A 27,904-nucleotide genomic window follows, 5' to 3' on the forward strand; every position below is an offset into this window, starting at 1 on the left:
ATTCCTAGATAAGAGACTGGTGTATACGAGCTTAAAGAAGAAATACAATTCAAAGAGCTAACAATTCTATTCGGTAACAAAAATGTTTCTTCAACGTGTCTATTTTTATTAGCACAAAAATACTTCAAATTGCAGTCAGTGCTACATGAGGTACTTTTGCAACTCTGCTTCAGTCAGTTGTCTTCCCTGACAGACACAAGTCCCAAAATCTGGGAGTTGATTTTTCTTATTTTATTAAAGAAAAAAGCTCTCATAAATTGTTGCTCCTGGTTGGTCATCTACTGGTTTGTGCTCCATCATCATTTTTAGGAGCTTAGTCCTAAAACAATATTTAGAACAGTTAAGAGTTAACGCTTGTGCTTTTGCCCTTTCATTCAGATCAGAGACAAGTAGACTTCCAGACTAAAAATATGTAATTTAATAGGGTGCCTTTTACAAATTAAAGAAATTAGAGTGCCAAAAAAAAAAATCAGTAGGATCTCAACAAAACAATATTTCCTACAGTAGCAAGAGTAAGAACTGTAGGGACAAAATTGCGGTATAACTAGAAAGTAGCCTAACATCCTGTCCATCCTTTCATTCCAGATTTTCATTTCTGGACTTTGGAGACAAGGTCATTTGCCAGAAGGAAGCTGTAGACAAGCAGGAACCAGCTAAAGAAACAGGGAGCTGTAATTTAGGTAGTCCCTTCTGGCTACCTCGAGGGGGTTGCTCAAAGCTCTTATTTTGCTTTAGCTGTTTTGGCCCTCGACGGGACAGCAAGGAGCAGACTGCGCAAAGACGACGCAGTTCCTCAGCTGTGTAAGTCAGTCAATAGCCAAACTATTTCACTGATTAGTTTTAGTAGGTTTTTGATTAGTCTTCAACCAGATGAGTTCCCTGATCTGGCTTAGAGGAAGATCACATAAGCACCAGTGCGGATGCAAGAGACAGTGGGAGAAACATGTGAAAACATGGAGGCAGAGGCAGGTCAGAAGCATGACAACTACTAGAGGAGGTGGTTCTGTTCTCTCGACCCCTTTACCAGGTACAAAATATGGTTAGTTTTCAACAGGATGAGTTTTCCCAGTCTGCAATGCTGCAGGAACACTTTGCTGGCACAAAAGAGGGGACAATACCTGATGAGAAGGAACAAGAGGATAGGACTGCTTTTTTGACAAGAACACTAGCTTAAATTTACTAAAAAATTTGGATCTTTAAAGACTCTAAAGTCTACTTTTTTTTTTTTTTTTTTTTTTTTTTAAAACTGCATGGTTTTACAACCTAGCTATTCCAGGCAAAGATCAAGACCCACTGTGCTAGGCACTGAAAGGACACAAAATTAAAGCATGTTCCTTGCTTTAAATAACTTTTAGTATGCATATGTGTATTCTACTTGCTACAAGTTCTCTTTTTAGGGTACATGATAAAATCTGAGAACTGAATCTTTTATTTAAATTCTACAAGATTTGTAGACTTGTGACCCTTGAACACAAAGAAAAAAATTTTATTGCAGGTCTATGCCATGTCTAATTTTAGAGCTGTGCAAGCAGATTTCAGTATTTATTAGAATAGTACTTAAAATAGAATTTCTCCTGACATGACTTCTGCTGTATTGCTGTTCATTGCCTGCAATCATTTATTTTTTTTTTGTTTTAGTTACCAGTTAGGGAAAAAAACATCATATAAGCCTGAATATTAAAGTAACAATAAAATTTCTGCAATGTCGTTTTAAAATAAAATTTAGACTCTGAACTATTATCAAGAAATTGATTTTAAACTCAGATTTTCCTCTCTTTCATTTTCATATGCTAAAAACAAGAAATATAGCTATTCAAAATCATACAAATAAAAAGTTCATAGCACACAAATTGCTATCCACACTCAGTCATCAATATAGTTAATATTAATAATACAAATCCTTGGAATTTTATTGATTAGCATCTGAAAAAATGTGATGCCGCATTCCTGCATTCTAATCTTAGTTCTCCTAGTTTGGGAATTTACCTACTTACCAGAGTAGCCTTACCTTAGTAAAGCAACATTAAAAAAAAAAAAAAAAAAAGAGAGAGAGAGAGAAGAGTAAAAAGGGAATAAAAATCTACCATTTGAACCTTTCATAGAGGAATTGTATCAGATCGATGGCTCACTACTTTTTTCTTTTCTCCCTCTACATCCATAAACACTTCCCATGTAAAATTAAGCTGTGCAATCTCATCCTCAGTTTTTGCACCACATCAAAAAAAAATCTACTCACCGGTAGGAGGTTTCTGGCAGCAAACCATCAATAACGTAAGTTGTAACATTTCCCACAGGAATGCTGATGTCACCAAGGTCAATGTTGTACGAGGTGATCTCAGCTCCGTTATTGCATGGTTCTTCCCAGTTCAATACAAGGCACACAGAGGGGGATATCTGAGAGGCATCCACGCGCTCATCCTCCAACACGGAGAGGGAGGAGACTGCGTCAGGTACAGATGCAGGGAGTTTGCAGGTTACTAGATCGCTGTAGGGTCCGGCTCCTGCCTGGTTAACAGCCTGCGAGTCAAAACAGAATTTTTATAGGACAAATATTCTATTTTACATGTCAGCCAAGCTTGTAATAGTGAACTCTGGTCAAGAACAATTGCATCGATTCTTTATAGAGAATAAGCATCATTTAAATGATTCATGCCCTCCATATTAGAGCAACTAATATCTTCCTTTGTTATTCAGGAGCGTCACTCAGACAAATTCAAGAATATTTATCTTTGCCCTTCTAGCTATTTAATCAAACTTAGCAGCAACCTTTTTAGCAAAAACAAACTTTGGTAAGAGAAAACGTCAGTCGTCACGCTGTCAGCGATAGCTGGCATCATGTCGTCCAACAAACTGGCTACTCGAGTTGTCATGCTGTCCTGTATAAAAAAAACCTCAGCCTACTGCAGTCATTTTGCTTGCTAACAGCTACACTTATTCCTAACTTATATAATTAATAGCTAATTTCACACCAAAAGTTTCTGATAAAAGAAAATACTAACTCAGCACAGTGTTAAATCAAAGACTTAGACTTTCCCTGAAGTCACAAATCACTAGCAAACTACCAAAGCGCATAGCTCTCAACGTTTTCCACAAGAGTGCAGAGCGACCAACTATCAAGCTTCTCATCTGGATTCATAGACCCATGGTCACAGTGGAAACCTGGTTTCAAAATCTGGCCCACTTCTACCGCTAATTACAGAGGCTGATGTATTTCCAACATCAGCTCGGCACAGTCATACAGTCCTGTTTCTTTGTCAATTGCTTCTCTGTATGTTGTAAATGCTGTACAGATTGCAATGAAATGGCACAAGAAGTGTCTAACATTACCTTCTCGTGATTACTATATACACTTGTGCACAGAATCACAGAATCATTCAGGTCGAAGAGGACCTCGGGATAACATCTAGTCCAACCTGCTATTCCAAGCAGGGTCAACACTGCGTACTGACCAGGTTGCTCAGGGCTTTTTCCAGTCACATCTTGAAAGCTTCCAAGGATGGAGAACCCACAACCCTTTTGTTCTATTTGTTATTTTGTTATTGTGTTTGTTGCTGGTCACTGTTACAATTCTTAATTACCCTCACAGTGACAACTTGTTTTTTTTTTCCCTCTCTTTATACCCTGTCTGAATGTCTCCATTTCAATCGTTCCCTGGAGCGAAACTGGACACAGTATTCCAGATACGAAAGAATGGTAAATAATGGGGAAGAATAGCTTCCCTTGATCTAATATCCATGCTCATCCTGATACAGCCCACTACGCTGTTGGCCAACATGGTACATGGAAAGCTTGTGATAGGATATTATGGTACAGTCTGCACTACACCAGAGAAGTGCAGAAGATACAGGTCCTCAAAAGGAGCTTCTGAAATTCCCCAGCATCATCCACCAAACTTGCTTCCTTGGCAGCTGGGAAAGTGAGCCCAAATTCTCCCACCGGAACATGATTGATCTAGAAAACTGGGGTTTACAGTCTTGTCAGTAGGGCTAGAACAGTGAGAAAAGGAAACGTCAACCAATTGTTTGGTTTCTTGCTTATACTTAGCTGCAGTGAATAATTCTGTCTGCTATGCATAACACAAATAGATAGCCTTGTTTTGTTTTTCCAGGAGGTGTTTTGTTCAACTGAAGAAAGATAATACAGTTAGATTTGTCAGCCCTTTAAAAAGCCCTTCAAAACAAATCCTGCTCCAGGGACATCTTCTACTTAGTGAAGCGCTCCTAGAACTGTTAAGAAGTGAGCCCTGTTTCGTGGTCTGCCAATGCTATTATTTGTCTTGCCTGTAAACCAGTGTTTGGCAATCTGTATCTTGCTCCAAGCAGTGCATTTTTAGTGGTGCTTTTAACTGTTTTATTGGACAACCTCATCATCATAACTGATGGGAATTTCATTCTTCTTTGCTTCCTAGATATTTTGCCTCCCCAAATGGCACAACATTTCCCTTTGTAGAAGCCACAATTGTATTCAGAAACATTCATTACAGGAAAAAAAATTGAGCAACAGTAAAGACAAATTGTATTCCTTGCAGTTATATATGCCTGATTCTTCGATTCTCTCTTTTTATTGATTTACTGTAGACTGAGATAGCAATGTTGTGTGTTTATTAGAAAGCAGAGTAAAAGAAGTCAGGGGAATCTTTATTTTTAAAAAATAAAATAAAAATTTTCTGTTAAAGCTGCTAAAATATAAGAAAGGAACATTATCCTCTCAATTGTTTTTAAAAATAGTCAAAAATTTTTGAAATTAGTTAACTCTCCTTCTTTGTCTGCAACTAATATTTTGATTTTTTTTTCTTATAATTCTTTAAATGTTCCAGCATATCTTGTAACATGGTTTCTCAGACAAATGCTTTTGTATATAACAAAGATCAGATCTACAGGGTGAAGCCCTCTGGAAAGTATTGCATGGACCATGGATGGACTTCATTAAAACATCTTAGTGGTGTCGGGTATTTCATTTACTTTTGGTCTATGAATTAAATTATAATTGATGTGTTAAAACTTGGGTAGATTGGTGGAACTTATTTTAAGTTACCTACCACAAATGTATGACCCCTCCCAAATCAAAGCTACTATGCAGCTGGCTGCTAGCATTTTAAACATTAAAATCTCCTCTAGTTCTCCACCATTTGCCACAAAAGTGCTTCATGGTTTGCTCCCTGCCCAGTGGATTTTAAATGCTTTACTTCTCATGTAAACAGATTGCACTTTCTGGCTCACACTTCCAGTCCACTCACACATGTTCTTTCAATTAGTTTCTTCTAACGCTGCCAGTACAAGGTATATGGCCAGTTATGATAAAGTGAGAAAGTACAACTGAGCATACTTACAAGCGTGGAGCCCTAGCCCTTCGGCTTTTGGCCAACGGTTAGAAAGCCACTTCATTAAAAAAAAATTGAGTGCCCTGTTTAAAAAATTTAATAAGAAAACATTTGACCAAAGCACGTTGTCTCTGATCAAAGAAATACCCTGGGTGGTCCACGCCTTGCCAGCTGGGTGGGTACCTGAACTTTTGGTTGGATTTACTGGTGGTATTCTGTCTTGGCATGCAAATAAATCTTGTGGAAGAGAATGCAAGAGTATCTTGTACAAAAATATTTTTACTTCATTCCCATTTACTTTACTTCCCATTACTTCCTGTCTACTTTTTTTCAGTGGACATGAGGGAGAAAACACACAAATTTTACAAACCTAAAAGACAAAATGGTAAAGATGAGGACTGCACTTTCCGGCAGCTACAGCTAGGTACATAGCAATCTACTAACTGGTTTGCTTTATTTGATAAATGAAACAGATGTTGGAGTTTATTATTTAAGCTAGGGGAATCTTCAGCATCCTGTGAAAAGTGGGAGGTAGTTGTTTACCTAACATTTCCTAGAAAATTATTTTTTTCTGGAAAGAGGCTACCACATTATAATTGTATAGAGGACTGCATCAGTGGCTGTTAACAGCAGTATTCACTGAAAATAAAGCATATGATACATGAAAGCAATTTTTGAGAGCTAAAAGTTATATCAACCATCTCATTTATCACTTGGAATTGTGCAGAATCTAAACTGCTTGATTGCACAGATAACAATAATCTGCATTATTTAAAATAAAGGTATAGCGCTTCTGACTTGCAGAGCACTTAACTTCCTAGTGGTTAATAACCAAAATGAAAACACAGTAGAAGAAAATCATGTTTATATCTTAGCTTGCAATGCATGCAAAAACGCACAGACAAAAATTCACAAAATCCATACCTGTAGCCTACAGCAGTAATGTGCTGCCGCTGACAACTCACTTATTTCAAAACAGGTATCTGTGCCATTATGTACGAGTTCTAGAGACTCCTCATCTTCTCCCCACTCTAATCTGTATTCAGAAATGTCGGCACCCGAACATTCAGGACTCTGCAACAGAAATATTTATGTGGTTCAACTTGGAAATGGACACTTCAGAGCGTTGTGTTTCACTGGATAAGGAATAAAGTACACAAAAAAAACCCTTTATTTTTATATTAATACAGAATTACCGCTGCAAATGGACACACACTGAATTAGTGTTCTATAGTAGGTTATTGAAACAGACCGATTTTGCACAAAAATTACCTGAAAGAAATTCACGGAAACGAGAAAGCGTACACTGGTTATATAACACTACTTTGCTTTTCATCCAGACACTCAGTAATAAATTCTCTCTCCACTGGCTTGGCAGAAGCGCAATATGAAGACACAAACCCCAATCAATCTAGTCTAGCCTACCCTGGTCTGGTAATCAAAACACACCTTTGGAAGAGCTAGCCTTCAAAAACCCTGAGGAGTTATTCACGTTACTAGGAAAAGAAAAACCTCAGCAAGTGAGGAGCCTATATGGGGCTTTCACTGAAAGTCAGCCATCAAGCTAATGGTCAAACTACGGAACATGGAAACGTGGACCTGAGTACCTTAAGGTCCACAAAACAATTCCTATAGGATCCACATGCCCTCAACAACGCCTTTCTCATTCTGAAGTCTACAGAAACATGGAATACATACCTGAATTTGCTAGAGATGCACTAGAGCAGGCATAATGGCATGGTTCCCCCAAACAACAAAGTATCTTGTACTTTCACCAGAACTGTTTAGTGCTGTACTGTGTGGACTGGGGAACCTCTGCTCTACGTGCAGTTTAAAAAGTGTGGTCTAGGATAGGACAAACGCTTTGTGATTATAGCAAGCAAATAGCTCTCTCTTCTCCTTCTCTCCACTGGGGACTCAGAAAGCAACGTAAGTACTCATGCAAATCTATCTGCCTCAAAAAACAAAACAAAAACTAGTAACTGTGAAAAAATTAAACACAGCCATCCAGTTGAACAGCTGCAAATTTGTTAGCATGGCTATTTGTTACTTGGAAAACAAAGAGAAAGCGTAGGCTCAGCAGAGGAGCACCTGAAACTTCCCCTGTAGGGAGTCTAATTTCCATTAAAGGGATATGGAGCATCATTACACATCATAATGACCACCCTGAAAACACATTTAGCGTTCACTAGCATTGCCTCAGAGCTTCCAGCTATTTCAGTAGGAGCTTTCAGAACTGCTAAGCTGGGAAACATGAGAGGTAACCGCAAAGGAGCATTCTGACATTTGCAACTTTCTGTAATAAAAGTGTGACTGAAATTTAACAGAAATTAACTGAAATTTAACCTAAAAGCCATAGTTTTATACCAATGTGCAAAAAAGGCATGGTAGACTGCACGGTAGTCACCACGGCGTGCTCTCTTTGTTATTCTGCAACCAGAAAAAGAGAGTCCTCAAAAACTCAGTCTTCTGCTGTTTTTCACTTTTACTCTGACTAGCTAAAAATTAATAGGCCCTTTAAGAAAACCTAACCATTGCAAACCATATTATTCCTTCCAAAGCTTCATTTTTAGTTAGAATAAACAAATGTATCCTGCATATAAATACAGAGCATGCCAGAAAAACGCAGCATTCACTCATGGCTGGGCACAGCAAGTATCTGTTCATGCATTCATTTAAAAGGTAACATTAAAAAGCTTAGTGCAACTTCTATCTTAGCTTCACAAAACGTTTCAAAAAATATTAACAAACTCCCCCAAAACGACACAAAATGTACCTGTTCCATTACAAATTTAAACTCGGATTATGCCTGTGCCTAGATATGCTGGCAGCACAAATCAATATATTCAAGTATCTCACTAACATTAGTAGCTTCTTTCTCAACACTGCCAGTGTTAGGAGCCATCCTTTTGTAGCTGAAGCAGCTGCAAGGTTTTCAGACCAAGTCTCTGGCAGAATCACAGCCACATCACTCCATATCAGAGCTTTATTTATGATAACATCCTTTCTTTTCTGCCTTAATTAGTTACCACGCTTTCTTTTAATGACACCAATCAACCCTTCAGTGTTGTAGCTAAGATTTATTTAAAAAAATCTCAATCCTAAAAATCCTGGAGAATGGAAAGGGAACACATACAAACTTAAATCAAAGTAAATATTTGGGGAAGAGACAAACAATTTCTGAGGAAAAACTGAAACATAAGCATTTGTGCAGAGTTAATTTCATATCAGAGACTCTGGTTTCATCCAAAAATCAAATATTTGGCTTCATAATTCCTGCCCAGAACATTCTGACATACTAAAAGCCTGCAGAGAGTTTACTTCTAAACAGACCAACGGTCTATCATTTGACGCCAACGTAGGAGGTCTCATGTGTCTGCATCCCAGGTCTGGATGACTCATGTTCAACTTTAATTCTTTAAAGAGAAAAGTGGAGAAGATGATTTTCTACAAAAGAAGAGTTTGTGCATATGGTTTTCCTCTAAAAAAAAAAATCTAAACTAGTTAACAGCTCTTGAGCTGGCTTTCAAGAATGCAATGACCCAATTGGTTTGGATAAGCAGGATGGAAATTAAACACTCAGGGCATCTGACTTACCTCCCAGCTTACAAGTACACTTGTGTCAGACAGAAAGGACAGGGAAGGTGGTCTGCACTGGCCGGGTGGTCCTGCTGCTGTGGTGATTTCTGTAGGTTCGGAATACGGCCCATACTAGGGGGGAACGAGGTATCTACATATTAATATATAAACACACACATCTTTCGCTCCTTAAAGACGCTTTAAGAACAGCGCATAGAAACTTTCTTAATGCTCCTGTGCCATGGCGAATCCAGTTAAAATGAAAATCACCCCAAATTTACTGAGAAGTGTAAAAAAAAAAAAAAAAAAAAAAAAAAAAGTGCACTCAAAAATAGAAGAGCTGACAAACAAAGAAGGTGGACTAGAAATACTTTGCAACTTTGAAAACAGCATTTTTCCCAACAAGTCAAGATTTCATATATGCAAAGCTACTAGGCAGGCAATTGCCTTCATTCCGGCAAGCAAGTCCAACCTATACATGTGTACGTAATTCATTTTTCACAGAAATAAAAATGGAATTTTTTAAGACAGAACAACTTAAGAGTCCTGCATATTTTCCTAATACCTAAATGAAATTTTAAGAGAATTCCCTGTGACTGAATTACTTAAAGCTTTTATGTTACGTTCATCAAGACTTCCTAGGAACAAATCCATCAATATGGCACTTGCTGTTGCTGGAGCTGCCTTTACAAAAGAACCCTTAGAAAGACACTCTTGCACTGGCAAGCAGGATCAACCCCGACCTCACCGAATCAACAGGATTTTTTCAGCAGATTTCAGTAGTCATCAGATCAGAATTTCTGATAAATGCAGGAAGGCATATTTTCCATCAAAATCATAACAACAAACCTCACTCAAATAGAAAGAATTTTTTTCAATTTAAAACAAAAACATTCATTAACAATGCAAACATTCCTCAAAACATATCAGTATCTTAGTGAATTTTCAGTGTTTGTTTTTTATACAACTAAGATTTTTAAAAACTGGAGAGATGTGGTGAAAGAGGAACAGAGACCCCTCCTTGTAAGCAGATATTACTATCAGTAGAGATTTAGCATACTTCGATCCAGGTGATTTTGGTCAGTCAAATCATATTAGTACCTGATACCTTTTTTAAAAGGGTATCAGATTCAAAACTGCACATCTTCCTCTAAAGTTCCTTTAAGAATTTCTCTCTCTACTCTATTTGTCCACCCCACCCTCATCTTTCTGTTCATCAGCACTAACATTATCACAGTCAAGTATCACGTCTCAGGCATGCTACAACCTCCAGTGCGAAAAAGTCAAATCGCACTCGAGTGGGCCTGTTCCGGCAGCGCACCGAACATACCCCGCCATCATTCAGAGCCCTCACTCTGAACCGGTACGTCGTTCCAGGAAGGAGGTTGCTGACTGTGCACTCCAGATCAGGACCATGATACACTTCAGAAATGACTTCTTCGGGTTCTGTCATTTCTACACTGTACTCGGAGACGGGACAGCCACTTTCTGATGGAGGGGCATCTAGAAAGAAATCATGTAATTCAGTAACAAAGTAAGGATGTATGCAGGGAGGCTTGATTCTTCATGTATCACAGGTACACATGCTCTCAGCAATTATTTTCCCCTTCGACAGAGGCCTTAGCCACAATATATCAGTCACGCATATGATCAAGATTCTTAAAGCAAAATGAGTAAAATTAATTTTAACCTAAGTATTCACATGGTCAGACCCATGGTTTGCAAGAGCTCCCCAAGGCAATGATCTCTCATTTTGTGAGCGAGAAGCAGTGTTGGATATCAGAAGTCCCCAATTACTTGAGTAAGACACAGTAGCTATTCCTCCTCTGTTGATGAATTGTGTTTTCCTATATGGAAGATGGTGTTGTGTGCAAACTCTATCCCCCCTCCCTGCCCCCCCCCCTCCCCCCCCAAACTTGGGGTACGTGTTAGCCAGTAAGGCAGAAGACAGCAAGGGTACAGAAAACTGCACAAAGATTGGGACTGGTGCTGAGTTATTCTTTCTGGATCAGAGAGAAATTATGAGGCAATGGTGGCTGTCTGATCTAATCTCGGCTGCTGACTTTCATTGGCCACAGGCTAGCACAGGTCAGGTACCCTCCAAAACTACTGCTTACACATGGGATTTCTGGCAAGGCACAAGTAAGTTCTAATAAGGAGATAAACAACTGCTATCCTCAAAATTTATTAGTCACCCTGGATAAAATACCACGAAGCATTTAGGAGAATCCAAATCTCTATACAATGATGTAAAACCTGAACTTCAGTTGGAATAACAGCTTTCTGGGAAACTGAAATTTTTTTGTGCTCATACCAGGTTCTTTGTGGGCACTCTGTTCACCAAAAAAAAAAAAAAAAAAAAAGCATTTGGTAATATTTTTGCATTAGATCTTAAGCCACTACCACAGAACTAACCCCTCGTGGAGTTCTGAAAAGTAGTGCTCTACCCTAAGATACAATCTTCTAGGAAACAATATGAAACCTTGAATGTACAACTGAATTTTTATACTAGATTGAGATATATTTATCAGTTAGAAATAGTGCTGCTCTGGACATGCTCTCGCATCCAATATTTGATGTAACAGATGATGCCACAAAAAATCTTGGATGTTGCAAGTTTATCATAACGATGAAAGAATTTGTTGCATACTGCCATGTACCTTGTATTCTGAAAAACATGCATTTCGATGGTTCAGTGTCATGTCTACCATGCATATACTTGCAAAATTACAAGCTTCCAATGATTATTTTGTGGATCGGGGTTTAAACACCATCCAAAAATTTCAGTATGCTCTGACTCAGGTTTCTGAATGTAGTTTTAAATCAAAAGTAGTAAAATGCTTTACTAAGCCAGTACTGCAAAGGAATAAGAAGAATCTTGAATTGCATGGTATTTTTGAGATAAAAGGATAGATATTTTAGTATAGCGGCTATTTTACAGTCCTGACATAGAAATATGCCCTAATTAACAACAGTGGGAACACAGTTTCAGACCCAAAGGGCAACTGGAGGACAGCTAAGTTCAGAGAGCCCAATAGCAGCCATAGAAGCTGATGAAGAGTTTTGCACAGACTTTACTGGCGTTGGGATTATACTTCCAAACAGGCAGAACACATTGCAACTTCTACTAAAATCCAGCAATAGAAATAAAAGCTAATGAAGGCTTAGCAACTAACAATCCAAAACAAAGCTATCGCCTAGTGACATGCTCCAGTCACTTACCCCATTGTAGCTGAACTTCTTTGTGCTTCGGCGTGCCTAGAATCCTTGGCGGCCGGCAGGGACCTGGTGCAACACTTAACGTACGGACAGGTAAACTCTCAGAACACTGCAAAAGAACAAGAGCTGAAGTTAGCACTCCAATAAGATTACTGCCTACAAGGCGAGGCATGAATTAGGAAGTGATACAAAAAATCGTTTTCTACTACTGCCATTTCTAAAATACTATACTGGCATAATTTATAGAAACAATGAAGGAGAAGAGATACTATTAAACATATTATTTACGAATGCAATCCACTGAGCTCTTCCATCAGCACCAATGAAAGTTTCAGCAGAGGAAAATTTGTTGGAAAATTTTGTACGGCTCTATGTTCTAATTTTCATTGCTTTTTATATAATATCAAGCACTAAAGAGCTCTTCAACTCATCCTAAAAAGCCATATCCAGAGGAATAAAAGTATAAGTACTAAAATGCTTTTAAATCAAAGACAGAAATGACAATCAGTGTCTGGAAAATGGAATCAGCATCTGGAAAATGGAATTAAAAAGTTTAAGGAAGAATTCAACCACCTAGAAGGTGATTAACTATTGTAACAAGCTACACATTATATCTTCCGATATCACCAACTTAGGTCAGTACAGGCCTACAGTAATGAGATTCTACAGCCTTTCTCAAGCAAGCGGTCAGATCAGATAAACATTATGGTCTTTTGTACCCTAAATCTAAATATCTACAAATTGCTTTTGAGGAAATTAAACCTCACTAAATTGCAATTTGCCTGAAAAAAATAAACACACACAGAAGTAAAAAAGTCTTCCAAATTTCAGCAACTTGCAAGTGATGATTAACTGAAACTGTTGTGGCTTTACTGCCACAATTAGTTCAAAGACTAAATTTTAGGAAAAACCTTCACCTCCTTTTTAAAGTAGAAATGACTTATCAAATAAAACAGATAAATCTCTGAAAAAACATATAAAAACAAGAGTTTTTACTGTTAAATAGTATTTACCTGACTGTGTCCACCTGTGCTGATACAGCATGCCCGGAGTTTATACAAAGTGCCTGGTTTCAAGTGAGTACAGGTATATTCTGTAGCTGATCCACTATATGCTACTTCCCATTGATTAGCTAGAAAAAGATTATATCTATGCTTAGAAAAGTAAAAATGCAACAGTGCTTGATTACTACTGTCTAGGAGGAAAGAAAATCTTTAATGAGGTTTCCCACAAATTATTTCAGGAAAGTCATTAGTATTTATATTACTAATATTCCTGCTTAAAGACACACACACACATACACAAAAACATCTCTTACAAATATACATATATATACACAATCACACAGTAAGTTCAGTCCTATAGTCTAAATTCTACCTGGCTTTATTAAAAAAATAAAAAAAAAAAGAAGGAAAAAAAAGGAGAATAAAAAGATAAATTCCTTCCCCCTCCCGCCCCCGCAACGCAAACTCCCCTGAGAACCCTGGACATTTTAAGGCTACAAGTACGGAACTGAGTTTTGCTCATATTTGTAGCATTAATAGATTAAGGACAGTAATATACTAATTGCTAGTGTTTATCTTACTCAATGGTACAAGGTTTAGCATTCTGCATAAGCTGTGTCCATGGAACTCTTATTTTTGCTATCACGACTTAGGACATGAAGATTTTTTCTTTCCTTCCACCTATGTTTCAACAAAAAATTTTAGTTTTCTATTTCATATTTGTTACAATTCTTTGAGTACTGGGAAGATGCCAGACTGCTTAGCTGAAAACACCACCTAAGCTATTTGATACAATAATTTCTTATATTATTTTTACATGATTATATTTGAAAAAATAATAGCCAAAAAGGTCATTACTCCCTTACAGTAGTCATTATGAATTGAAATGGACAAAACCACGTCAAACTTACCTTCCGAATTGCCTTGAGAAATCTCTAAAAGGTATTTTAGGATTTCTGAACCACCATTATCCTGTGGCGGATCTGAAAAATAAGGAAACTCATCAGTAGATCAAATTAGGAATGAAATATAACATAAAGATTACAGAAACTGTTTCTGATCCTGCTCCTTCTCCCTCACAAACTAACTCCCCCACACTAACTACAGCAGGGAACTGTTAGAGCAGAAGTTGGCAGCACAGGCTAGTTTTTAGAATGAGCCAAAATAAGGCGGCTGGATAACATCTCTGAAAGATGAAAAAGAAAATGTACGGAAAAAGCATCGAAAAAGACACATTATTTGTGTTAAGTATGAAGATCTGCATCATTGATAAAGGAAGCAGACGGAATGATAAGCACCGCGCACGTGAAATGGGACTTGAAACGGAAAGTGAAAAGCCTGAACATGGCGCTTAAGTGAAAGTACAAGTCAGTTAATAAAAGCAAACAACATTTTTGACTCTGCAAACACAAGTGCTTTTACATATCTAAGTAGTCAAACAACTACAGCTGTGAAGCTCTCCAAACACATTCAGCTCCGAACTGAGAAGCAGCATGAAAAATCCGAGTTATAACACGTGTCTGCACAATTTCATTTGAATTCAGTAACATATATTGTCACCTGCAAAAGCTGTAGTTGGATAAACTGGATTGGCTTACCCCATTTAACACTAAAGCCATGAGATGTTATTGGCCCTTTAATAATAGGTCTCGTTGGAGGTCCTGGCCTGTCTGGGCTCGTTGTACAGACCAAAATTTCACTCGGAGAACTCTTTCCTTCCACGTTAGAAGCAAACAGCTGAAACAGAACCACAACAAAAACAATATTTCCTTTTCTGATAGCTTTACATAAGACCTCCCATAACAGTTGCACAAATATCATTACAACAGAGAGCATGTCAGATCCCAAGGTGTATGGGGACAATCAGATATAATAAATATCTGATTGTCGTGTTTTTTCTTCAGAAACCACACTGAATTCTGCCCTCCGTCCACTAGCACTAGATCATGGTAAGTTTGGATAAGAAAATTACTGTTTTTCCCTATAAAAAGTCACATGCCGATATGTAGTTATTTAGCCACAGAAGATGAAAATAATAACAGCATCTATGCTATTTTTATTTTGGAGGTATCTCAAACAGCTATTTAAAAGAAATTACTTAATAACAGTAGCACATAATCAAAAACTTAAGTAGAACTGCAGGCAAATAACAAACGCTTAAACTGCAGTTATTCAAACTAGCAGGATGCACACAAAATAAATATTCTCAAACAAATTGTTTGCATCTATTCAAGAATATTTTCTGTTGACTTCACAGAGAACAGTGTTAAGCTAAGAGAAGACATTAGGACCTGGCCATGAGGCTGAGTCAATCCCAGTCATATTAGAACCCCAAGTGGTCTAACTGCGGCTGTTGGGAGTCATACGGGTTCATACTAGTCTCTGGGACTTAAATCTGCTGCCAAGAAAGTGAGCAATGAAATATTTCTCATAATTGCTAATTGTAAATATAAGCTAGCAGGAACTTTTCCACTTGGGAAGCTCTGCCATCCTCAGGAATAATCATTCCTATTATCTCTTCTAAAAAAGGCCTTCAAATAAAACATTTTACAATGTTTAAGGCCAGAAAATTCATTGAGGTTCTCTAGTCCCTACTCCTGCTTTAAAGAAGCCATTAAAGCCTGTATTAACTTCTGTATGAACTTGGACATACCTTTTACATTTGTTTCTGGTATTAACATTAAAAAACACCAGCAAAAGAGAATCCAAAAATCCTCCCTGTGTTTCTCCTGAAACATCTGAATTTGCCTGGCTTATAATTTTCCACAAATGGAAATTAATACTTTTGGCCTGCTAAACTGAAAAGCTAGTTATCAAAGTATCGTCCACACTGGAGATCCCTATTGACCTGTCACCTCCATTCATCTTCCTGTTAAATTAATTGAGGTTGTGGCTTTTTTTTTTTTTTTAATGTCACGTTTTTCAATCATTTAATCATCTCTTGGTTCTTCCCTGAATATTCTCCAATTTAAGAAGCCCTAACATGAACACCACATACATGAGCTAGCCAAACATCCCAGGAACAGCACTAGGGATCAGTGACAGGTACAGATGTAATACAATATTATTACAACTTATTATTACAACTTACAAATTATCTTATTTATACAGCTAAAGATTGTACTGGCCTGGCTGGAACTGAAAATTCATATTAAACTGATTGTTCAACCAGGATGTTCAATACTTTTTCCAGAGACACTGCTTCCCTCCCACTGCCTGGAGTCACCCACCCTGTTGCCAGAAATAAAACTTCGCTGCTGGTAAAAGCATGAAATAGCGTACAGCAGCTCTGTTCGCTGTGGAACCTCACTGGGAACAGTCATCGGTGATCCTTTTTTATGCTGACATTTCAAACACTTCAGAGAAAGAAATTTCTGCACCTTTTCATGTTAAGCTTTGTATCATTTACCCTTCTTTGTCAAACCTTCACTTGATACTAAACACATCACTGGGCAATGGTATATCAAGCTTCCACTATCACTGTAATGAATCAAACTATTTTCATCAAAAATGTTACCTTAGCAGGATGTACCTTCTGTAAGCACAAATGGATTGGCATGAATTAAATTTCCCCCTTAATTCTTTATTAGCCCAAGTCCCATATTAGTCAACCCATTACTTTGCCAAGGCTGAAAGACAAGTCTAGTCAGTTTAAAAATATTGCTGGGATATTAGTTCTTTTACAGTTTTGAGGCTCCTTATCCAAGTTAAGGCTGCTCCCTACTGCTGGTCTGCACACCACGAGCGAACATCTCAGCACTGTTCAGGGTTGTTCAGGTCAGGGTTGTGCTTGTAACAGGAGGAAGAAAACCAGTCCACTGCAATATCAACCCAGCCTTAACAAATTCATTTTTAATTGCAAAGTAAAATTGCAGAAAAGCTATTCTTCTTCTTCCCTCAGAGGATCACAGGAGCTTTTACAATGCTGAACCTTAAATATGCTTTCATTTTCATCTGCTAGCACTACTTCGACAGCTTTCTGACTCTTTAGCTAGTTTCTCATGCACCTTTACAAGGTCTTCTGTTCCACAAAGCAATATATGCAAAGCTGTTTTTAAAGCTTCAAACAATTCTTTGTGTGAAATTCTTCTGTTGCTACTGAACACATCAAGATCGAGGAAAGCCAAGTATTCCTGAGCTGATACAAACCTATCACATCCTGCTCTCACTGTGTCACTTATAAATCGCAAAAGCTGTTTCCAGACACTTGTTTTGTTTGGCAACCCTGATGCATGGCAAGCACAGCCAATATCAGCTTTACAGACAACTTCTTGCCGTCTAAGGAGAAAATCCAGGGCTACATACTGTGTGGCGGATCGCCATCTCGTGGAGCAGCGCTCAGTTCACCGCCTCAGCTTTGCAAATGCTGGCACAGGAGCCAGCCTTGCTGCAGAAAATCCGATTTCGTAAAAATCGCACATTTTTTTAGTTGATTACATCACTTGGCACTTCTACCATGCTTGATGACTTCAAGAGTAATTAGGCGGGTTTCTGAATTTTGCATCTGCAGACAATTTCAAAGCATCTCTTCGGGAGGCCTGTACACTTCAGAGCACCCACAGAGCAGGAGATATTAACACCTGCTAGAAAATCAAAACATAACAGCTGCGCATACCTAAGAGCCATCGCTCTTAAGGAAAGCTTCGTTTTCTGCATGCCAGGTGAAGATGATACCCTGAGTCAAGGCAGGAAGCTGTCTTTGCTCAGCTCCTTTCAGGGTCCCTCTCAACAGTACAGAAGTGAAATTGGTTTTGTAACCACAGACCACCCATTTGGGGAAGAAATACAGCTGACCAGAACCACCTCCAAGATCACCTTGGACCCAAAGCCATATTTTTACAAGATTGTACTCTACAGTATACAGTACCAAGAACTATGCCTGTTTCAAAAAGGCTGAGCAATAAGCAACTTCTATGGTAAAAAACAGGACTAACATTTTAATCTATCAGGTCCTACTATAAAATAATGCCTTATATAAGAGGTAGAATGTGCATTTGATGGCTTAGTTTCGCAGGCAGTAATAAAGGGTCCCTTATAGTGCCTGGAAAAAAACCCCAACAAGCAAAATACTATGCAATGACAAGAGGAAAAAGGCCCCCTCTAAATTTACCCTAAATTTATACTGTGTGCTTCTTCTGAGATTCTTCACAGTACAGGCTTGCTCTTCTCCAGTGTACTTTGGGTGAAACACAGTATCCTAGAAAAAACAAAAACAAACACATTTCCATAACTAAGGTGTCAGAATAAGTGCTCTCTGTTAGGTCACAATAGTTTTCCCTAAAGTGTCAGACGTGCAGAAAGCAAGCATACCACACAGACGCGAGTAGACCACAGTAAGACTGAACTGTTTAAGGACAAATTGCCTTGTATCTTACAGACTCTCACGCAGTTTTGTGAAGGACTCCTGGATGACAAGATAGATTTTTTTAGGCAGTTTAGCTGAGGATTCTAATTCCCGATGCGCAGCAGAACAAATCACATAGCTCTCTCCTGCCAAGTCGTGAGGGCTCCTAACAGCACTAACCGCACCTCTTCTTCCAGCTGCTTTCAGAGGAGTGGGAAAATAGGGAGAATACAAAGCTCAGCAGCTCTCAGCTTGCACTCTAACCATTGCTGCAAAGACATCCATTAATTTAAATGCAACCGGATATATGAAATATACTTAGATAAAGACAAATCATGAAAAACAGAAGAGTTTTTCATTTAAGCAATACAGCCCGATATATATAGGACCTAACTTCAGATTCTGTTTTTTGTAAGGCATTCTATTAAAACATCTTTTCTATTGCATAAAGTTCTAAAAAAGCACTCACATAATCTTTACCAAAATATTAAAAATGACTCTCTAAAATAGCAACCCACAGTCTTCTCTGTATGCTTAAGAGTAACACAGTACTTACGTTATCTTCTTCCTGAATTTCCAGGGTGTAGGAAATCACTTCTTCTGGGCTACATCCTTCTACTTTATTCCATTGCAATGTGATCCATGTGACACCAGCTCGAACAAGTCTTGGTGCAGAAGGTGTCTGAGGAATATTACCTGCAGTGTAGCACACCACTTCCTGGCTGTAGCCACTGTACAGTGAGCGAGAGAGAAGAATGTTAAAAGAAGTATTTAGATATGTATTTAATATTTTAAAAAGATCTAACCAATTTTAAAATTGCCCAGGTGGTAAAAACAAGCCCTCAAAGTTAGGAAATGCTTCCACAAGAATGGAAATGAATACAGGATTATCTGTGTCCTCACAACCATTTTTACAGATCTCACCACAATAATATTTGATTGCCTCAAAAATATTAACTATTAACTCTGAGTAGAGTAATATCTCCATTTTGCAAAGGGAAACTAAAACATAAAGCCCAAGTTGTCAACTTTTAGATGTTGAACTTGAGATGCACAGACTTGTTGGGCAGTTTCTGCATTTTATAAACTCAAAATACAAGTTCTGCTTAAGTTATAGCTGTAAATTTGCTTCAGCAAATTTAGTCCCACATATTTCAGATATTTCCCTCCAAAAAAAGCCAGGAAAACTAAGCCAGTCATGACCATACATGCTCAGCACTACATAGGAGTTCCCTGGTGCAGGAACAGATAGCTCCCAACTCTCCAGGCTGCCTCTCCACCTATTTAATTTTCCCTGCCCAAATTCCTTCGCATTTGAAGCTGAGCATGAAGTTGTTCTTCCTTCATACAAACTCAAACCAAAGAGAACATGCATAGCAGAGGAGATGCACACTCTTCTCTCTTTTTAAATTCCAGTGCAAAATGCCTTGAAACGTCTCAAGCAGTTGTTTTGAACCAAGTGCAGGAAGAGTTCTCCCGAGACTCCAGGGAGGCTGTATTATGCACAATGGAAACTTGAAAAAAAACTAAAAACAGATCGATTTTGGTGAATTTTCAGGGACATATCAGACCTCTCAACTGAACATAAACTCTCTTGCAATTTTCAAATCTGTTTCTAAAGCATAAGTGTACTTCATATCTTAACAAAGAAGTTGCATGAATTTAATACACACAAAAAGCCACATCTGGTTGTTCCTACACTTCTTCCACAGAAAAAAGCTAAGCATCTTTGTTGAAGTGTTTTTATAGTTTAAAAAAGATCTACCTATTACCTACAGATAACAATCTAATACAAATCTGCCTACAACAGACACCCGAACAAGAAAACATCTCAAATGGTTAGTCCATAAACATTACAACCAACCAAAACCACCTTACAATATGAAGTGTTAGATGATATTATCATATCTATAAAAACACATCATGTGTTGTTGGCACTTATCTCAGACTAACACACAGCAACTGTCCATGAATACAGTTCTTAGCCCACTCCCTCCTCAATCGCTTGAGCAAAAGGTAAGGGTAAGGAGGGAAAGGGTGTTGCAGCATGCTTGAAGATATCTAAAAAAAAAATTGGGGATCACGTAAACAGAAGAGATTCCAAAACCAGGAACTCTGCAGACATCATTACCAGGTGGTCAGTCCCCTTCCATTTAGGCTAAGCAGCTCCAGCTCAAGTCTCTCTCTAGCCTACAGCTCAAAGATTACCTAAATAGGGAGAGAAGTGATCTTGCAAGAAGTTGTCAAAAAGGATTCTGTGCGTACACCAACAAACAGTCCCAGCACATCTCAGAGGGAAAACACAGGAACATGAACAAAGTAACTTTTAAAAGCTATATATTGTTAGGAGTTTGATTTTTGGAGTTTGATTTCTGGAGAAACCAGATACATCAGTAGCATTTCTTTTTCTTTTCACTGGGCAATAATTTATTACTAGATCCTGTTTAGCTACGGACAATAAATGAGTATACAAAAGCATCAGATGTTTCAGCCCAGTGCTCCCTACAACACTATTCCACATCCCTGAGGATTGGAAGAAAATTAATTTCTCATCATTTTCACTCGAGCGGATCTGTTTATGTTCAAAGGAAAATGCAAACAAGGTAGAGAGAATCATGGCCCTTGTGCCATGCCTGTCCTATCCTGGTCCTGGCTCTTACACCCTTCTTCCCCATCCTACTTGCCAGCCCTGCCAGTTCTGCTGAGGAAGGAAGACACTGTACTGCTGAAAAAAGACAGAAGGACATTGATTTAAAATAGAAAAATAAATACATCAAAATTCCTTTCAAAATCTGTAACTCAACTTCCTCCTGCTTGTTTTACTTGGTTCACAGAGGTCCCTAGTGGGAGTTTTACATAACAGATGTATTCTTCTTGTATTAGAAACAGACCACAAAACAGCATTTGACACCTCAAAAGGAGCCTATCTGCTCCGACCAACCTCTTCACGCTGAAAGCACCTTGCAGTTCCCTGTGAGGTGAGTGACACCACCAGGGCAGGCCCGACTTACTCTAAAGCGTTAACAACGGAACAATACAATTTCAGACACTTAACTTCGAAGCCATAAAGAGGGAAAAGAAAACAAAAAACCAAAAAACAAACAAAAAAAAGAAGTCCCTCTTTGCTTTGCTTTTGAGAGTTAAACTTTTTGACTGCCACTTCTTCTCAATGAAATATATTGCTTGGGAATAACTTACCTAGTACCAATGTCATTTTGAGCTGCTAATCGGAAGGTGTATCCCAAAGCTGGACAAAGCTTAGTCAACTTGCAATGCTTCTGGCTTCCAAAGTAACATTCTCTGAAACCACTGTTTCTTTTTCCCTAGAAAGAGAACGATCCATGATTAGATAGCTATGAAACAAAAGCGTATGTTGCTTATTTTTTTTTCTTTTAAAAAGAACTGTCAAACAATGTTAGAATTAGATACTTTTATACGAGCACTGCGCAAAGACGTGCAAGTCACTGACAGCATCGCTACATTATCTGAAATCATACATATCAATACGACCAGTCTATTGTCAGATTCCTTTTCTTTTTAGATTCCGATCTTCCTGAGATGTATTTCAGCTCCTGTCATTTCACTTGAATTGCAATTTATCCTACTTATTAACCAGAAAGTGCATAAGTTAAATGTGAAATTCATCTCTGAAACAATCTGGTCACAGGACCACAGGAAACTTGCAACCAACATTTCTTGGAAGCGCAACCCTCTGTACAGCAAATTCTATGTAAACCCTTCAAAAATACTTTATCCCACAAGAGGGCTCTCACGCCCCACCGTCGGCCCATAACAAACTCCAGCTACTTCCATCTGAGAAGGGCAAGCACGGGTGCAGCATTTGGCTCAGGACAGCAGAGCATGCAGAATTACGCACACCCTAAGGGGCAAAATAGGCTTACTTACCACCGAGAAACATTTAATAGTGCCGGGTTTCGTACCCATCTGATTGTTCAGGGCAAGCGGCATGTGATTAGCAGAGGGAATTTGTTAGAGAGCGTTATACTTTGTTAAGAAACTTGGCTTTCAAAAGAGGCGCTGTTTATGGGAGCTTCAGTTAATTTGACCTGGAGCTATTATGAGCTCTGACAAAGCCAAGATAATGCAAGAGCAAGAGATGATATCAAGACACCTCTCTAACTCCTAAGTTCTTCCTAAGGTACATCAAGTACAAACCCAGCACAGCTGAAAACAGCAATGTCCAAAAGTTCTCTTCCTCCCCTTCACATTGAACATAAAATAACAGCCTTTTCAACCCAGCCCAACTGTGTGTGTTCTATTCAGGGTAAAAACAAAGCTGCGCTTTTCGCAGATGTCAAAGAGTAATCGGTCTCATTCTTTGTCATACTGCTCACACATAGGAATAAGCACTCTGAAATCTTTTAGGACTGAGTGCTGATAATAGGCCTGGACTTTGCAATTCTGTGTAAAGACATCTACCTGAACTGAGGCAGTTTTAAGGAGTCTTTAATTCCAAAATTTAAATGAAAAAGTAACAGACGATAATATAACGAAGTAAAAGTACCCAAAAGTACAGCGGAAGAGAAAGCTACCAAACAAAGAAAAACCATGTGCTCAAATTAGCCCATGAGATTAAAACAATGGTAATCTCTACAGCTTCTTCTGACATAAGAAGCTCTGCTATGCCATTTCCTATTTTTGGCACCTGTCTGTACAAGTTTTGGTGTATCTTGGTAAAATTCACATCTGCCCTGAGAGCCTAGACAAGACTATGCATCTCATGTGATGCACACTGGGTTGACAGAAAACTGAAGTTTCCTAAGCTGACTACCAGGAGAACTATTTATCGAGGTGTCCCTACCTGTAGCTAACAGCCTAACATACTGATTCTTCCCTGAACACTTCCTTGCCTCCCACGCACCATACTTTCTTCCATGGTCAATGTATCACTTCATCTTCAGAGATTTCAAAAATGCCCAAGTGGGACACTTTTTTTGCCGGCCCATACTTCAGTCCCTATCCGTTTCCACCTCTTTTCACTCAGACTGCAACACAGAAGCAGGAATTCCACCAAAAGTTTGTAGTAAATCTCCAAATTGTGTTTACCTAGCTAGAAACAATCATTCACACCTCCTGCATTGCGCAACAATTTGTAGGCACCTCAGGGACATTTAGTACACTCACAAACAGCCATAACTTACTTTTATTTGTACAGCACTAGTCTACATTTGCTCCGGAACTTTTTATATGTAGTCTTTTTAAACTTCATGCACCTGATCTGGTTGTGACACTGCTGTACAGTGCAGCTAAATTAAGGTGTAAAATTGGAAGACAATCATTAATCCTAAAATGAAAGTCCTTTATACACGGGAAGGCATTTATCAGATCTTAAACCCTGGATAAACAGTTATTTAATAGAAGTCCTTTTGGTCAAAAGTAATAGGTGACATGATTCCCTAGCTCAGAAACAACATACTTAATATCCAGGTTATACTAAAACATTGGATTGGTAGTTAGGCTTTGTAAAATATCCATTGGTCAGTGCACGACTATTTATTTTTTCCTACATAAGCTCTCTTTTATAGATTCAGATGCCTTGAATTATTTTTCCCTAACTTTCAAAAATCACCCCGACTTCATTATTTTTAAAGCATTTGAAAACAAAAGTTTTCCTCTCTTTCTCTTTTCTGCTTAAGACTGTATTTATATTCAATCCTTTTGCTATGCTTTTCCCCTCTAGTAAACCAGAGGGACCAAATGCTAAGCGTGTGGATTGATAAACAGAGGCACTGTGACGGCTGGCTAAAGAGCAAAGTCATGGGAGAGCGTCACCTGCAGCACACAGGCTACAATGCCTGAAATGCAAGCAATGGACCAAGGAAATTCCAACTTTTCAAACTGGTGGGTTAAATCTTTGCAAAGATCCCCAAACGTTTATGTTATCTTCAGCTTTATAATAATAATAAAAAAATCTGCTATTATATCTATTTTTCTTCGAGGGCTGGTGTTGTACATTGTCCAGACTCACTCAGAGACTGGCTTGGTATTTCAATTACTCAGACTGGCTGGTATTTCAGATTCTATTGGCACTAATTGGAGAGGCTGGCCGATATTTCTAATTATCCTGGCATTAATAGCCTGGAAATAGTCTCTCTACTCCTTCCCTTCTAAGATTTATGAAAGCTCTAATGCTGGCATAATTACAGACAAGAACAACTGGCAGGCTGGTACTGGCTGCCACCCAAGAGTCTTACAGCTTTCCCCAAATCCTCCTCTTACTCTTGTATACTCAGCACCCAAGTTTTAATCCTTTAAATAATGTTTCATAAGTTGCTTAAAATATACTTTATCATTTCCTCAAATATTTCTAATCTTCAAGTTTCAGATGCAAAGCAGACACTGCCTGACTTCTTCACTAGTCCTGCTTTCTCCAGTTTCTGCAGTCTTGATGATACTCAAGATACTCAGGATAATCAGGACCTGCCCAATGAAACAAGAACAACTCAGCTCCACAAATCCATTAGAATTTGCACAATACTATAATGCAGCATAAATAAAAATGTTTTGCCTGCTATTGTATTTATGTTTAAAACCACATATTCACTTAAAGCAGGCTGCTTACGTCTCTCTTGGAGATAGAGTCTAAAAGTACATTTAGATAGTGGTTACGAGATCTTAAACAGATTCTATTGACTGTACTCCATACAGCAGACAAAGCAGTAAACACAAAATAAAGAATAAGCCATTGCAGGATACAGTGGATACAGAAATAGAGCACAGTCTCTCTGAAGACCTCACTGCAAGAGACAATAAAAGCTGCAAGCACTAGAACTGCAATCGTTAAGGCCAGGTGGTAATCTGTTCCAGCCCATGCTAGCATTAACTTCTTCTGGTTGGTTCATATTGGCAATAAAAAGCAACAGACTGATATTCAATCTGACACAGAGTTGTGGAACAAATTGCCAGTGGTTATTATAAAGCATCTTAATATCCCTGCAAAACATTTACTGTGGAGGTTTTTTTTTTTTTTTTTTAAATACAAATGACTACATTTTCTATATAGAAAGAAAACAGAACAGGACCTATGAAACACCCCTCGGTATTAATCATGATCCTAGACTCCCCTTTTGCATGTCTTAAACCAGTGGCATAGCCACAGTACAGACCTAGAGGGCAAGAAGGCAAACAGATACAAGCCCAAGCATGAGAGTGGAACTCAGTGCATCTGAATTATGATGGATCATCACAAAGATACACGGACCAGACTGTCAGCTAGTGTAAGTTAACACATCTCTGCTAGCCTCGAGAAATTTAAAACTTTTAAGTCTCCATTTATCAATATATAAAGTTAATAATTAACTCTTCATCAAACCATTGAATTCTGTGGTAATATATCTGCATCTCTCTTGTGCAAATCAAAATGGACGTTTATCAAATCAGAATTAAAGCTGCTTTTGAGTTGTATACAAACCGAAAAACTGATATAGAAACTGATATAGAAGTCCTTGTCTCTGGCTCAGGAGCAGTTCACCACCTTCCCATAGAAAATGAATAGGATACTCATTATCTGTTCACACAGGAGAAACCTTCATTTACTGCCACTTAACCACAGAAAGATCATTTCACACCTAATTAGGAACAAAGGCCTGATTCTTACAGCAACGTCAAAGGCGCTTGTTCAGGGCATTATAAGCACTGATTTCAACAATGCAATCAGGAGAGAGTATCACACCCTTTACAGTGATGTTTTCTGTTAGGCATTTTCTAAAATAATTTTTTCTGATCAGCTTTTTGTTTGTCCGGAATGATCAGTACCAGCACAAAATCACCAGATGTCTATTTTTAGTGTGTAAGTTCAAAGAGAAACACACATACAAAAAAGAGAGAGCCCGAAGGTGAAGATTTCCGTAATTGCTACTTCTAAGTGATTTTGTTGCCAGCTATACTATTGCTAACCTACCACTTGAGGGGCAGGCATTTCCGGATCTCACTGTATTCCAAAACACTTGAGAAGAGGGGCTGCTTCTAAATCCTTTGAAGTCAATGGAAACTTTGATACTGTATGTTCAATTTAACTGAACGGCAAGTCACCAAACTGATCTTTTACTCTGCTGTTAAAGATCACTCACTGTAGTTCTTTAGGCATTTTAAGTTAAAGCAGTTTCTTAGCAAGGCATTAGAACGGTAATCCAAAGACCTGCGTCAGTACTGCGAAAGCAAGCAACCTTTGCATCTTTTAAATAAGGAGTAACACTAGTCACATAACAGGCAACTTAATCCAGATCGGTAGGGGAGAGGGTAGAATAGCTGGAATAGCTTTGCCTATCTACCACTCTCTTTTCTAGAGTCTACAGCTCAGGAAAAAATAAACAAAAAAACCAAACAAACTTAGGACTAAGCTGTAGAACAAAAAGAAGCTGGGTAAAACTGGCACAATGAAGCAATACGACGTTCTCTTCATCAAAGGTAGATCAGAATATAAAGATCCTAGTTCCAATAAAGAAACAAATGCAACTCATTTGCGTTTCAGCTAAAGCTCTTGTAATGAGGTGAAGGAGAATTTTTAGAATATAGGTAGAGGGGAAATAAAACCCTAACAAACTCCAGAAACCAAGCAAATCAATTACTTGGGGAGATCATTCAAGTAAAACTCCAGTAAAATCAAGTACTCCAGTAAAACTCCAAGGGGAAAAGTTTTCACATGAAACCCATCTCTCCTTCCGACAGGCATCCTATTCCCAACTTCTGTGATTGCCAAGAGCAGGCTGTTCAGATTGAATCAGACTCTGAACGGGGCGCCTGCGCTCCTGAAACGCCCATGAAAAAAAAGAGACAAATGGGCCTTTTACACAGTATTGCACGTAGTCTCAACCAAGTACAGTAAAACAAAATGACATGCAGTAGATACACTGATCAGTTCTTTTTGGAAGACCTTTCTGCCACCCCCGAGTAACTCTCCAGAGAAGCGGGAGCACGCGGTGTGTGTGGCCGTCCCGTAGCAAGGCACTCGCTGAGGAATGCACTGCAGCAGAGTCCCAACGATATCCCCTAATGACAAGCTGGAATTTTAAGTACCTCAGCCCCGGAGGTTTTAGCAACTGCAGCCACGAAGAGATTAGATGCTGTTCTCTTGCTACAGTTTATAACCTAACCTAATCCCATGGCTGTAAAATGACATGCCGCTTCTGCTGTCGTTCTGCAGCAACATTTTATTTTTTTGCATAAGAAAGTAATGCTATCTACAGTCCCAGCCTCCTTTTAGTTGGTTTAAGCTATAACTTCAGCTACCTTGCAAAACCATGTGGCACTAGCAGAGATAACCGTTTAGCTCTGGGCATGCTCCAAGACATGAATCAGCACAGCGTCACCACATCACGGGTGGTGAGGAAGCACTAAAAGGCTGCTACCACGGCTGGTGCGAGCAGACTGCAGGTCTTCAGCAGAGCAGGCACTGGCAAGTCCCAGGGGAATACGCCG

The 27,904-nt window shown here is 38.6% G+C and overlaps 1 protein-coding gene across 4 annotated transcripts in view; it reads right to left on the reverse strand.

Moving 5' to 3' along the window:
* FNDC3B (fibronectin type III domain containing 3B) overlaps positions 1–27,904 on the reverse strand; it is a 224,593-nt gene that overhangs the window by 35,625 nt on the left and 161,064 nt on the right. For all 4 annotated transcript variants that reach the window (XM_068953972.1, XM_068953974.1, XM_009673755.2 and 1 more), the window contains exons 12-22: positions 21,665–21,789; positions 19,023–19,197; positions 18,233–18,319; positions 14,721–14,859; positions 14,034–14,105; positions 13,132–13,250; positions 12,122–12,227; positions 10,230–10,402; positions 8,918–9,031; positions 6,245–6,394; positions 2,237–2,517 (exon numbers count right to left, since the gene is read on the reverse strand). In XM_068953972.1, the coding sequence (XP_068810073.1) occupies positions 2,237–2,517; positions 6,245–6,394; positions 8,918–9,031; positions 10,230–10,402; positions 12,122–12,227; positions 13,132–13,250; positions 14,034–14,105; positions 14,721–14,859; positions 18,233–18,319; positions 19,023–19,197; positions 21,665–21,789 (1,541 nt within the window). The remainder of the gene's footprint in view (positions 1–2,236; positions 2,518–6,244; positions 6,395–8,917; positions 9,032–10,229; positions 10,403–12,121; positions 12,228–13,131; positions 13,251–14,033; positions 14,106–14,720; positions 14,860–18,232; positions 18,320–19,022; positions 19,198–21,664; positions 21,790–27,904) is intronic.

Source organism: Struthio camelus, chromosome 9 (genome assembly GCF_040807025.1).
Source record: "Struthio camelus isolate bStrCam1 chromosome 9, bStrCam1.hap1, whole genome shotgun sequence".
Taxonomy (NCBI): domain Eukaryota; kingdom Metazoa; phylum Chordata; class Aves; order Struthioniformes; family Struthionidae; genus Struthio; species Struthio camelus.